This window comes from Phytophthora cinnamomi (assembly GCF_018691715.1).
Source record: "Phytophthora cinnamomi strain GKB4 chromosome Unknown Contig1, whole genome shotgun sequence".
NCBI lineage: Eukaryota > Oomycota > Peronosporomycetes > Peronosporales > Peronosporaceae > Phytophthora > Phytophthora cinnamomi.
This window is the reverse complement of record NW_027150934.1, coordinates 325022-338016: the sequence shown is the minus strand read 5'-3', so window position 1 is coordinate 338016 and position 12995 is coordinate 325022. Positions and strand designations below refer to the sequence as shown.

Sequence of the window (12995 nt, the reverse complement as noted above, 5' to 3'; positions counted from 1 at the left end):
TGTGGTTTAGCGTAATGGTGACTATGGGATCTCGCGGTACGGTGACCAATCGCGGTAGCAAGACTCGAACACCTTGTCGATGCATTCGTCCGCCTGTGTTTGGTTGAGAAAGAGAAGAGAACCTTGTCAATGCGAGAAGAATATGATAGTGTGGCGATTGAGTTCAAGCACGCACCTTGCCCTTGCACGCCTCGTTCTGCTCGATGGACAGTTTTGCTCGTCGCCGCGTGCAGAGCTACCAGGTAAAGCAATGAAAACGTAGCAACCCTCGACGTCAGCGGTACTGTACGCCATTGCAGCAATGCGTGACAGTAGAGTGCATACCTGATGCTGCTGGTTCACGTTGAAGTTCTTGCGGAAGAACTCGTACTTCCAATTGCAGTCACCGCTCAACGCTGCGGCGCGGACCTACTCGGTCGCCAGCATTGGATAGAAACATCCGTTAGCTCCATATCCACTTGAAAATGCATCTAACAACAGAGCACAGCGCCGCACCTCACTGCAGGCGTGGTGCTCGCACTTGTTCCAGTCGATCTTGTTGCGGCAGTGGTCGAACGCGTGGATCAGTTCGTGTGCCATAGTGCGATCCATCCACTCCTGGTCTGGGATGTGGTTCTGGCACAGCACCACCTGCAGCAGCAACAAACAGCAGCAGCCACGCAATACACGACTCCTTCAGTCAGTGTCCACTACTCAACACCCGTCACCATCCACTCACGCCAGGCTTGCCCTCGTTGTCCAGGTGGAAGCCGCCGTTGATCTTGCCCTCGCAGTCCACACTGGAGAAGAAGCCAGGCTCCAGGCTGCAGCCCAGCTTCTCCATGGCGTCCACCAGGAACTTAATGCGCGAGCCTGGTGATGGCAACGCGGGAGACGGACAGCGGTAGAAATAGCAGTAGCAGTAGCAAACGCGTCAGACGTCACACACAGCGCTCTTCCAGCTCTACAGAGGGCGTAGGAGGAGACGGAGCACGTACACTTGGCCAGCGCCTTCTCGCGCATGTCCTCGCACTTCTGGTGGCGCTGCTCCTCCTCGCTGAGGCCCTGGGCTGCGCCCTTGAACGTCTTCTTGAGCGCCTCCATTTCGGCCTGCCAATGCAAGCTCAGTGGGTCAAAATGACAGCCGCAACTGTATCACGCTTGTAAGTCATAGCTTGGAAGACGGCCAATGGAAACGTGAAGATAAATCGAACAAGAGCATGATTGGCTATGCAATTTTACCTCACTGTTTAAAACGCACGGTCTCAGCTTATCGTGGGGCTCGTAGACGTCCTCCTCCCTGATTGACATGGCCTGATGCAAGATGTTGCTCCTGCTGTTGCACGAAGATCGCCTGGGGACAAAACTGTTTTTTCGTGTATACTGTAGTAAGGTTTGCAATAGTCGGAGCATCGTTATGCAAGATATAGGCCTGTGGAGAGACGACGCAAAGCGACACCAAACACGCTGCTAACTGTGGGGCTGCCCCGCCGAGGTGCCGACTAAGGTCGGCGCCGGCCCCGCGGGAGACACGAAAGCCCGAGCTCTATTCCAGTTCCACGACCGCGCCCACCGCCTTGAGCTTCTCGATGAGTTCGTCGGCCTCCTCCTTCTTCACGTCCTTCTTTAATGTACTGGGGGCGCCCTCCACGAGCTCCTTGGCCTCCTTGAGGCCCAGACCGGTGATCGCGCGCACCTCCTTGATAACCTTAATCTTGCTCTTGGCGTCGAAGCTGACCAGCTTCACGTCGAAGGCCGTCTTCTCCTCCTTGGCCTCCTCAGCGGCGGGGGCGGCGCCGCCGGCAGCACCGCCGCCCATGCCCACCTGGAACGCGGACTCGGCGATGCCGAACTTGGCCTGCAATAACCACAAAACAAAAAGCTCAGCACCTCTACCACAGAAGTAATTGCACTGCACTGCACTGCATTGCGTCGTCGTACCTGGATGGCGTGCGAGAGCTCGGCGATCTCCACCATGTTGAGCTCCAGGATCTGGTCTAGCACCGTCTGCACCTTGGGCGTGAGCGCCAGCTCCTCCTCGGCCGTGGCGGGCACCTTGGGGGCCGCCTCCTCGGAGAAGAAGGCCACCTGGCTCAGACGCAGGCCGTTCGCGCTCGCACGGCGCGCAGCCGCGCTGCGGAGCGCCACTCGGGACACGCGCGAGAGCATTCTTACGTCGACGGAGGCGCTGCTGGAGGACGGTCGCGAATTTGGGGCCACAAGCGGCTATGAGCACGGAGCTGCTGCGCCCGTGACCACCACGAACCGCGCTGTTCCCTTTTCGTCCAGTCCCCGCGCGTTTGCGGCCAATTCCCTCCTGTCACAGGCTAAAATTCTCTTCCAGCATTTTGCCCAACCGCAGCGAGGCTATCAGGGCTAGGGACGGAGGATCAATCTGCTACGTGTCGAGTTGGGGGGATACGCAGAGAGACTCGAGCGCCGTCCACGACGCCGAGCATGATGAAGCGCTTCCTGCTGCTCGCGGCCGCCGCGGTGCTGGCCTCCGTGCAGGCCGAGGTCATCAACCAGTCGGTACGCACAGTCACCGTTCTGTCCCTGTCTGACCCTGTCGCCCTAACGCGCGTCCTCTGCTGCAGGCCAAGCGCACCTTCGACCTGACCAAGCACGTGGTGCGCGAGCACACCGAGTTCTCCTTCTCGGACGCCGCCGCCGAGGTGACCGAGTACGACGTGGCCTTCCCGCGTGCTCTGGAGACGCGTCTGGCCTACGTGTCGGCGCGCTGCGGCAAGACGCCGTGCGAGATCGTGCCGGCCACGCGCCAGCACGCGGCCAAGGCCCAGACGCCCGAGGACGCCGCGCTCTACACGGTGCTGCTCAAGAAGCCCGTGGCCAAGGGCGAGACGGGCTCCGTCAAGGTCACGGCCTACTTCACGCGCGTGCTCACGCCCTACCCGGCCGAGGTCTCGCAGAAGGACGACCAGCTCGTGCTCTTCGACGCCAGCCACCTCGTGGCCTCGCCCTACCTCACCAAGACGCAGACCACCAAGCTCAAGCTGCCCTCGGGCAACGTGGAGCGCGTTCAGGCGGCCGAGCCCATCTCCAGAAAGGGCTCCGTGGTCACTCTCGGACCGTACGCGGACATCAAGGCCTTCGAGGCGGGCGTCGACGCCGCGCCGCTCAGCGTGCACTACAAGAACCACGCGCCCTTCATGACCATCACCAAGCTCACGCGCGAGATCGAGGTGTCCATGTGGGGCCGCGTGTCCTTCGAGGAGGTGTACGACATGGAGCACACGGGCGCCAAGCTCAAGGGCGGCTTCTCGCGCTACGATTACGTGCAGCTGCACCAGCGCGGCGCCTCGTTCCACGAGATGTACGCGCATCTGCCTAAGGACTCGGTCAACGTGTACTACCGCGACCAGATCGGCAACATCTCGACGTCGCGCCTGCGCCCCGCCGGCCGCACGGGCTCGTACCAGGAGCTGGAGTTCAAGCCGCGCTTCCCTCTGTTCGGCGGCTGGAAGAGCCAATGGTACCTAGGCTACTCCGTACCCACGCACTCGGTTCTGACCCACGTCGGCGACAAGTTCAAGCTCGAGGTCGACTTCTCGACGCCCGTCCAGGGCGCCTCTGTCGATGACCTGACCGTCAAGGTGATCCTGCCCGAGGGCGCCACCAACGTGCAGGTGAACGTGCCGTTCAGCCTGGACGGCACGAGCGAGACGACGCGCCAAACGTACCTGGACACGCCCGCTATCGGCCGGCCGGTGGTCATTCTGGACAAGAAGAACGTGGTGGCTGCCCACAACGTGCCCTTCGAGGTGACCTTCGAGTTCCCGAAGCACTTCATGATGCACGAGCCGCTGCTGTTGGTGTCGGGCTTCCTGGCCTTCTTCATCGTGTGCATGTTCCTCTTCCGTCTGGACATCAGCATCGCGAAGAAGCCCGTGCAGAAGAAGAAGACCGAGTAAGTTGACATGATTAAAGCGGGCAAGGTGCAGGAACTGTGAGTTTTTGGGGACCTGTGTGTTGTCGAACACCGCTGGTAAAGCCAAATGCACGAGAAGCGTCATGTGTCCGATGTTGATTTCGGTGCATTGCATTGGCAATCAGTCTGTACTTGGCTCAATCGACAACACTGAAGAAAAAGATAACCAGAAAATAAGAGTTTGCAGTAGAGCAGTATCTTCGTTTGCTTATGGTTTCCCTATGAGGCACAGGTGCTACGCTACTCAACAAATGCCTCGAAGGGCACTTGCCGCCTAGCAAAGCTGCACAGAAGCCTTGGAAAAGACTTAAGCGCGGTTCTGGCGAGCGAGAGGGCCCATCCACTTGGCCTTCTCCTCCGCGGTCTGGAAGCGACCGTGGCCGAACTTGGACGAGGTATCGATGAACTTGAGGTTGATCTCCTCGAGGGCTGAGCGCTTGGTGTGCACAAGGAGCGACTTGCGCAGGGTGAGCGCGCGCTTCTTGGTGCCGACGATGGCGCCCTTGATCATGAGCCAGTCCTCGTTGATCACACCGTAGTGCGGGAAGCCGCCCAGCGGGGTGATGTCCTTCTCCGTCAGGTCCTGCTCGGTCATACACGACTTCTTGTCGCCAGCGGCACCGATGCGGTAGATCTTCTTGTTGATCTCCGTGCGGTGGTGGTAACCGTGCTGACCAGCGCGCGGCACCGTGAAGCGAACGCGCGACGGGTGCCAGGCACCGATACAGGCGACCTTGCGCAGACCACGGTGGGTCTTACGCGGCAGGCGGGTGACGCCCCAACGGGTGATGACGCCCTCGATACCGTGACCCTTGGTGACACCGATGACGTCGATCATCTCGTCCTTGGCGAACACGGCCGTGACGGGCACCTGCTTCTCGAAGAGCGACTTGGCGAAGTCCACCTTGTCGGCCACCGAGCCGCCGTTGACCTGCACCTCGAGGAGGTGGGCCTTCTTCTGGCGGAGCTTCACCTTGCGGATCTGCGTGTGGGCGAGCACGCGCACCACCTGGCAGTACTTCTTGATGCGGTTGAGCTCGTTCTCAATGTCGGCGGGGGCCGTCTGGTACTTCTTGGCGTACTTGGTGAAGGCTTTGCGCTTCGACTTGTACCAGTTCTTGTAGAAGCGACGCTTGACCTCCTCGCTCAGGTGCTCGGCGAACACCGTGGTGAGCGTGCGCAGGCCGCGCGGCGTCTCCAGGTAGCCGACCACGCCGATGACGACCATGGGGGGCGTCTCCACGATGGACACGGGCTCCACGATCTCCTTCTTGTGCACCTTGGAGCCGGGGCGGTCCACCTCGCGCACGATGTGCGTCATGCCGGCCTTGTAGCCCATGAAGGCCGTGAGGTGCGGCGCCTTGGACGCGTCATCGCGCGGGAACTTGCGAACGCGGCCGCGGTGGTGCTTGGTGCGCTTCTTGGGCAGGAATCCCAGGTGGCCGTGGCGAGGAGCCTCGAACTTACGGTGACCCATACTTGATACGAGAGTTACTGCAAAACTCAAAGTGCTCGCCCCAAAGCCGAGCGCTGGCGGCCATAGAGAGGAAGCGCCTCCAGCCAGTCACTGCGTCGGAAATAGGCGAGTGGCAATACTACTTGTTATTACATATGTATGTGGGGTTATTACAGAATGAATAGTGACGGGACAGGCCGGCTTCAACTCGCCGAGGGGCAACAGCAAGTTCGGCACGAGCGAAGTGCTTGCGTGAATACAGCGAACGCACTGCCATAACGATTTCATCAGCGCGTTTTCGCTTTGTTGGGGAGGAGGGGCCATTGCCTTTGTCTACAACTCGTCTTCAAAAGGTGTCGGCTGTTGTGCCACACGAGTTGAAACCGCAGTACGTTGGCAGACAGAGTTGATCAGCTAGCGGGTCATACTTCCTGCGCAATATCACTGCAGGCCGGTATTGTAGTGCTGCTGCTGGATGTTTTGTGGAGGCTGAAATTCCGATTAGCGAGGCTAGTTTGGAGACGACAAAGCTCGAGTCTACTGCAGAACATCACATATTAAGTGATTAGCGGAACGCATCTAAGTCGCGAGTAGAAGTATCATCGTGGAGTCTAGATCACTTTGGGGCATTGGTGTTTTGAACTTTTCACGGTCGAGCAAGTAGCAGCGCGGGCAGTACATGTAACACCAGTGGAGCTAGGTCAGATTCCTTGTCGAGGGTGGTTGGGGTTGCACCACTAGGGTCAATGCAGGCTTCGTCATAGGCGCATGAAGGCTACAGCAAGGCGGTGCGGCAATCAGCGAGGCGGTGTCGGGCGTTTAGTTCTTCCTGGTGGGTCTGGGTGTCGTTAGAAAGCCATGTCACTAGCCGGCGAGAGTATTGGGCGAGTACATTCAGCACTTGAACAGGTTTTACGTCCTGATCAAGCATCCTGTTATCGATATGGAATATCTACCGCAAAGGGTCGGTGACGACAGCGCAGTTTCGTTTGAGCACCTAGTAAAAAAAATCATGAGGGGCACCCGACATGCTTTCGTGCGGGCCGTTCAGCGTAGCGTACTGAGTACACTGTAGATTTTTGTGTAAATTAAAGTATTGTGTAGAATCTGCCGCAACATGCCACGGCGTTTTGTAAGAACGCACGAATCTACCACCGTGATCTTCATTGAGTTGAAAATGTTCGGATCAAACTTCTCGTTCCACGAAAATCTCGACATCACCAGCTTACTCACGATTTGGAGCCGTGAACCACTGCCAGGGACAGTAAGAAGTCGACACGCCGCTGAAGATGATGCAGAAAGGGGCTAGGTAAGGCCTCTCAAGCCTGAATCATTCTGCAGCGGTGAGAGTTTGAGGAGCCATTCTCGTAGCTTTCCGTGCGTCTTGGCGGGGCTCAAGTATCCACTCACTACATGTACTCGAAATACCCGGAAAACAGCGATCGAACATACCACACACATCGACTCCTCCTTCTAACGGATGCTGTCACTAGCAGAACTGACGGCGCCTGTAAGCGACGGCGTAATGCACTCTTGTCCACGGACACTGCGTCGGTATGCAGCTCGCTGGGAACGACACTTACTGAAGAGCCCAACAACTTCAACGTCATCTGCCTCCTCGCTTTAGTGCCGTGCCACTGTAGCGCGTTGGTGGTGTCCATTTATCAACGATGGACCCGCTGGAAGCCATCCTAGCGTCCATGGCGGCGGCCACGGGCAACGCGCCGGCGCCCGCCGCCGCCTCCAAGAGCGCGTCCGTGGCCGCTCACACCTCTAAGGCCTCGGGCAAGAAGCGCGAGCGAGAGATGCCCGTTCCGGCGTCGTCCACGCCCCCGTCGGGCATCTGGAACCCGCAGCAGCAGATGCCGCTGGACGCCGCCGCGCTGCGCTCGCTGGAGGAGGCCGCGCGCGCGCGCTCCGTGAGCCCAGCCATGGAGATTGCGCGGCAGCAGACGGTGCGCGCGCTGTGCAGCAAGATCCGACGCGCCGGCGAGGACCTGGGCGTCGGCAAGCTGCCCAACTCGGCCTACGAGACGTGGCAGTTCACGTCGCAGCTCACGGTGAAAGAGCTGGACCCGCTGATCCCGCACGCGGGCAGCGACTACAGCGGCCTGTTCGAGGAGCTGCGCAAGGCCGGCGCCACCAAGTCGGGCGCCACCAGGAAGTGCAAGGAGCTCACGCGCGAGTCGGAGCGCATGCTGCGCAGGTTCGGCCAGCAGGACTTGGTGGCCGGCAAGAAGAGAAAGGTGCAGGTGGCCGTGGCGGAGGACGGCATGCGCCAGCTCACCTACGGCAACTCGACGGTCAAGCTCAGCGCCGCGCACTTCGCCAAGGTGCGGGAGATGTACGCGCGCAAGCAGGGGCTGGGCGGCGACGGGGCGAGCATGGCGCCCAAGGACCAGCGCGGCTTCGAGAGCGCGCTGTTCTGTTTGCTACTGCGGTACGACTCGCTGGACGGCGGCGGCTTCCAGGCTGCGCTGAACGAGGAGTGCTTCGACGTGCTGCTGAAGGAGTTCGACTGCAAGATGGAGTGCTTTGCGTCCCCATTGAACTGCCGGTACTCGCGCTTCTGCAGCGCCTTCCTCGACACGGACTTTGTGTTCGGAAGTGTGGGCAGCTTCTTCGACTTCTCGCCGCGCTCCGGGTACGAGGCGACGAGTGTCGTTGTCGTGTGAAATTTAGAACTGACATTGTGTTGGATTTGTGACCTTGATCGCAGATGCTTCGAAGCTAACCCGCCCTTCATCCCCAAGGTGATCAAGAGGATGGCAGACCACATGACTGCATTGCTCATTGCCGCGGACGGGCCTTTGGCATTTATCGTCATCATCCCGGCATGGCAAGAGACGGAGGTAACGACTCACTGCGCAGGCTGGTTGTGAATAAACTTGCTCATCTTGTGGTCGTTGATGGACAGGGATGGCAACAACTGAACGCGAGTCGCTACAACCAGATGCACCTCCTCATTCCGCAAAAGCAGCACGGCTATTGCGAGGGGAAGCAGCAGATTAGGAAGACCCGCTGGCGCATCGCATCATTCGACACGAGTGTCTTCTTCTGGCAAAACTCCAAGGCATGCAACAAGTGGCCTGTGACGGAGAAAAAGCTGGAGAGCCTCAAGTGCGCCTTCAAGTCCAAGCAGGCTGACGAGCGTGATGCTCTGGGTCTGCGCAAGTCTGGCAAGCGTGTTCGATCAGCAAAAGACTAACAAGACTATCGTAGATGCCAGATAGAATAGAGTGCCTTATGCTTGAGTGATGGCTTACTGGTGGTCTTCTCACTAAAACTGCTTCAAACGGTGAAAAAGATAGATAGCACGAGGATTTAATCCTTACGGCTGCGACTCCGCAACGCCCTCTTCCTCCGCCATGATATTGGAAATGAAGTCAAGGGACTCCTCCTTCGACATCGAGTAAATGTTGCTGATCTTGTTCTGGTGGCCAATTCCGTAGAATTTATCGGCGATATTCACCAGCTCCGGGCGGAAGGTCGATGTGATGAACTGCAAGCACAAACCAAGAGTGATTAGTGTCACTAACGTCACTAGCACACAAGAAAGATAGACCGCGCATACCTGGGCCGGACTGTCCTTCGAGTGTGCTTGACGGTGAATAAGTGCCGCGACAGCGGCTCGGTGAGTCGAATCCAACGCTTGATCAATCTCATCGAACAAGTAGAAGGGGGCCGGGTCGACTCGCTGGATAGCAAAGATGAATGCAAGAGCCACGAGTGCCTTTTGACCACCCGAGAGCTGCTGCATCAAGTAGGAATCTCCCTCTCCGCGGAAGTTCACTTTGATCTGCACGCCAGAGTACGTGTCAACATTCGATTCTAGTGACGCATCACCATCATTGGCGCCGTCAGTTTGGCTTGTGTCAGCTCCGACAAGGATCATCTTGCCTTCTCCCGTTGGTACCAACTCGCGGAAAACCTCCGAAAAGAAACCCGCCACGCCTTTGAAAGTACGGAAGATTGCCTCATCTTTTCGCTTGTCCAACACGTCAATTAGGTCCTTGATGGAGTTGTACGCGTCATCAATTTCATACTTACGCTCCAGAAGTGTTGCGCGCTGCTCGTTGAAGCTCATGAATTGGTCCAAAGCCTTCTTGTTCACGTGACTGTACTTCTTCAGCTTCTCATTCCGGCGCTTGAATTGTTTGATCACGTCTTGATACGGTAGATCCTTAAACTTCTCCAGCTCAGAAATGGGAAGCGTGCCTAACTCGCGGATATCTTTCGTTGCATCTTCACGCTTCTTCAACAGCCGACGGCGCTTGTTCAAAACTTTCTCTGCCCTCCGAGCCTCCTGCTGGATTTGGTCACTTAATGATACATCCTCCCCATTCAGTGCATCAACCTGCGCATTTTCATTCGCGATTTCCTGCTGCAGCTCCTTAATTTTCTGTTCGAGTTCTTTCAGAGATGACGTGTTGTCGTCCACCAAACGTGACGCGTCATCGAAGTCAATCTGCTTAGCCTTCACGTTTTCCTCTCGCTCACTAATTGCCAGCTCTTCAACTCCTTCGCCAAGTTGTCGTGACAGCTCATTCTCACGTCTGACCAGGTTTTCTTCCAGGACTGTCTTAATGCCCTCTTTCTTGGAGCGGATCTCTTCGACTCGCTGTCTCTGTTCTCGCTCTTCTGCCTCAAACAGAGAAATCTTGGCAGACAAGGAGTGCAACAAATCTTGCTCATCAGCTGTCAGGGCGTCTTGCATCGGAGTAAGAAGCTCCGCACGAAGCGATGTAACTTTAGCAGCCAACTCCTTGATCTCCCGTTCTTGAAGATCACAGCTCCGCTCTCTTTGCGCCAGATTATCCTTCTCAGTGCGAATGTGGTTCTTGCGTCGAGTGATCTGATCATACAAGCGCTTGTGCGCGGAAATGGCGCGGTGTTTTTCGGCCTCTAGTTTTTGAATCTCGCTGATCACACCGGTCACTCGCTGATCCGCTTGCTGGGCCTCTGCTTGCACTCGACGGGCTCTGTTCGTCACGCCTTCCAGGTCGATTTGTGCTTGCTTCACTTCCATCATTGCTCGGGTGCGCGATCGCCGCAAATCCTTGTAGCCACCATTAAGAGCGCCACGACGATGAACCATGTCACCGTCAAGTGTCAAACAGTCCATGTTTGTCTGTTCCGCGTAGCGTACGCACGTATCCAAGTCCCGACACAGCAATTTCTTACCAAAAGCAGCCATAACACCTTTGCGAACTTCAGCAGGAAATTCAAGCTTCTCAACCAGCGCAACTACGTCGTCATTGCGGGGATAGTCAAACTGTTCCTTCACCTTGAGGCGATTCAAAGGCAAAAATGTAAGCCGGCCGAGATTTTTCTTGTCCAGTTCTCGCATAATCCGCGCTGCTGTGTCATCTGTATCCACCACGACGTGAAAAAGAGCACCACCTGCAGCCTCATCCGCAGCGATACAATAGCGTTCATCGACCGGCTTCACGAGGTCGATCAACGGCCCATATATTCCACGGATACGGTTTTGCATCTCACGCACTGCCTGGAGACCTCGGCGAACATCGTATGCCATCGTACTCTGCAAAGCATTTTCTCCGTCGTTCAGCTTCTTCTTCAGTTCCCTCTCGTCGTACGATATTTGGTTCTCTTCGCGCCACTTCGCTTTTCGCTCTTCATTCAAAATATTGCGCTGCTCCTTCAGACGCAGCACCTCTCTGCCTACCGCATCCACTTGGCGGCGGTGTTCATGCAGCTCTTCAATCTCCTGTTGGAGTGTTCGCTCAGATCCCTCAATCGACTGGGCTAAGCCTTCAGCCGAATCCCGTACCGCTGCCGTATCGGCCTCTTTCCGGCGCACTACGCTCTCAATATCACTGATTTCATGCTGGAGATAGTCGTCGCGCTGTTGTTGAGTGTGGAATTGACTCTTCCGACATTGTTTGGCGATAAGGTGCTCCGACTGCGCTCTGCACTCCTGGAGGTTGCGGATCACCTGGTCGTGCGTCTGCTCTGCCTGTCGAAGCGCGGGCAATATCTCGTTGGCCAGCTGCGCCCACTTGGCCTCTATCTCCCGCTTCACCGCTTCTACTTCCTTCGACACAGCCGACCGCTGCACGCCGTCGATGCGGATCTGCTCCTTGAGCTCCTGCACCTCCATCTCAAGCTTGTACCTCGCCTCCATGAGTCCTTTGCGCTCGTTCTCGCGACTCTTCTGCTCCTCCAGGAGCAGCGCCAGATCCTGCTCCTTGCTGCGGTGGTCGCTTTCGATCCGACTGATGTCCGCGCGCACGTGCATGAGCTTCTCGTGCAGATCCGTCGAGCGCGCGCTCTCGTCCTGCCTCTGCTGCTCCAGCGTCTCGATCTCGGCGCGCACGTTCTGCAGCTCTTTCTCGTGCATGGTGTACTCGAGCGCGCGCTGCTCGCGGTCGAGCTGCTGGTACTCCTTGAGCTCCTCCTTCTCCTCCTCCAGCTCGGCCAGCCTCTCCTCGATGTAGCTCACGACCTCCTGGATCTTGTCCCGCTGCGTCTGCGTCTCCTGCAGGATCTTGAGCGACTTGACGCGCTGGTCCTCGTACACCTTGGTGCCCGCCACCTCCTTGAGCAGCTCCAGGCGCTCGCGCTCGCGCATGACGGCGAGCGCGTTGACCTTGCCCTGCTGCACGATGTAGTACGGGTTGGAGCGCGAGAAGCCGGCGCTCTCCAGCAGGTGCACCACGTCGCTCTTGGTGATGTGGCGGCGGTTGAGGAAGAACTCGTCCTTCTTGACGCCGATGGTGCGGCGCAGCGCCACCTCCGCGTCGTCCACGGGCAGGCGGCCGTCGCTGTTGTCGAACACGATCTCCACGTAGGCCGACATGACGTGCTTGCCCGCGCCCTCGTGCAGCAGCGCCTGGCGCTCCTCCGGCCGCAGGTTGGCGAAGCGCGACGTGAGCAGCCCGAAGCGGATGGCGTCGAAGAAGTTGGACTTGCCCGTGCCGTTGCGCCCGATCACCACGTTGTGCTGCCGGCTGAAGGGCTCCACCGCCACCTGGTCCTTGTAGCTGCGGAAGCCGCACACCACCACCTGCTTGATGTGCATCGCTGGCTGGCTGGCGACGCGGCGGCAGGCGATGGACGAGCTACCTACCTACCTACTGATGGCGGTGGTTGCCTTTTTGATCGGCGAAAAGGTTGCCGCAGGGATTCGCGGTAAGTACGAAATACATGGGTGAGTGACAAAGACATTCTCTCAGGGGAATCACTATTAGCCCCACAAACGCTGTGATTTGGCTTGACGAAACACAGGCTTGGTCACCGGTAAAGTCACTCGCGAAAACGGACGGGGCTAGTGCGCCAAGCTCAAGGCTCGACTTGTTGGGTCTTCACAGCCGAGTCTCGGCCCAAATCAAACATGCTATAGGACAAGATCAAACACATCAGGACACAACCAAAAGCAAACGACTATGCAGAACCGAAACTAACAGATTCAGGGCAAAACCATAAAAAAATACGCACAATCAAACATCCACATAGATGAATCCACCGCGTTGTTCTAGACCGTTCTTAACCACCCCACCACGTTGTTCTTGACCATTTCGTGATTTGGTGGGGTCAAGAATAAATCGGTAGGTACCATATGAGAGACAGCGTCAAACAAGATGGTGC

At 57.6% G+C, this 12995-nt stretch overlaps 6 protein-coding genes across 6 annotated transcripts; 2 read left to right on the top strand and 4 right to left on the bottom strand.

Annotated features, from left to right (window-relative positions):
* Positions 1-21: 21 nt before the first annotated feature.
* On the bottom strand, positions 22-1083 carry IUM83_06236 (Mitochondrial inner membrane protease ATP23; the record flags this gene model as incomplete). Its single annotated transcript, XM_067930423.1, has 6 exons — positions 22-93; positions 176-235; positions 325-408; positions 496-630; positions 719-852; positions 978-1083. The coding sequence occupies 6 exons, from the start codon at positions 1081-1083 to the stop codon at positions 22-24; spliced, it is 591 nt and encodes a 196-aa protein (XP_067800298.1).
* A 442-nt stretch (positions 1084-1525) lies between these two features.
* On the bottom strand, positions 1526-2148 carry IUM83_06235 (ribosomal protein L7/L12; the record flags this gene model as incomplete). The annotated part of the gene is made up of 2 exons (XM_067930422.1): positions 1526-1837; positions 1921-2148. 2 exons carry the CDS (start codon positions 2146-2148, stop codon positions 1526-1528), a joined length of 540 nt encoding a protein of 179 aa, XP_067800299.1.
* A 288-nt stretch (positions 2149-2436) lies between these two features.
* On the top strand, positions 2437-3911 carry IUM83_06234 (dolichyl-diphosphooligosaccharide-protein glycosyltransferase subunit; the record flags this gene model as incomplete). Its single annotated transcript, XM_067930421.1, has 2 exons — positions 2437-2511; positions 2577-3911. The coding sequence occupies 2 exons, from the start codon at positions 2437-2439 to the stop codon at positions 3909-3911; spliced, it is 1410 nt and encodes a 469-aa protein (XP_067800300.1).
* Positions 3912-4235: 324 nt separating this feature from the next.
* On the bottom strand, positions 4236-5405 carry IUM83_06233 (60S ribosomal protein; the record flags this gene model as incomplete). Its single annotated transcript, XM_067930420.1, has 1 exon — positions 4236-5405. The coding sequence occupies one exon, from the start codon at positions 5403-5405 to the stop codon at positions 4236-4238; it is 1170 nt and encodes a 389-aa protein (XP_067800301.1).
* A 1649-nt stretch (positions 5406-7054) lies between these two features.
* IUM83_06232 (Phosphorylated CTD interacting factor 1, WW domain) lies at positions 7055-8592 on the top strand (the record flags this gene model as incomplete). Its single annotated transcript, XM_067930419.1, has 3 exons — positions 7055-8028; positions 8104-8236; positions 8302-8592. The coding sequence occupies 3 exons, from the start codon at positions 7055-7057 to the stop codon at positions 8590-8592; spliced, it is 1398 nt and encodes a 465-aa protein (XP_067800302.1).
* Positions 8593-8715: 123 nt separating this feature from the next.
* Positions 8716-12429, bottom strand: IUM83_06231 (Structural maintenance of chromosomes protein 3; the record flags this gene model as incomplete). Its single annotated transcript, XM_067930418.1, has 2 exons — positions 8716-8886; positions 8959-12429. 2 exons carry the CDS (start codon positions 12427-12429, stop codon positions 8716-8718), a joined length of 3642 nt encoding a protein of 1213 aa, XP_067800303.1.
* Positions 12430-12995: the final 566 nt, after the last annotated feature.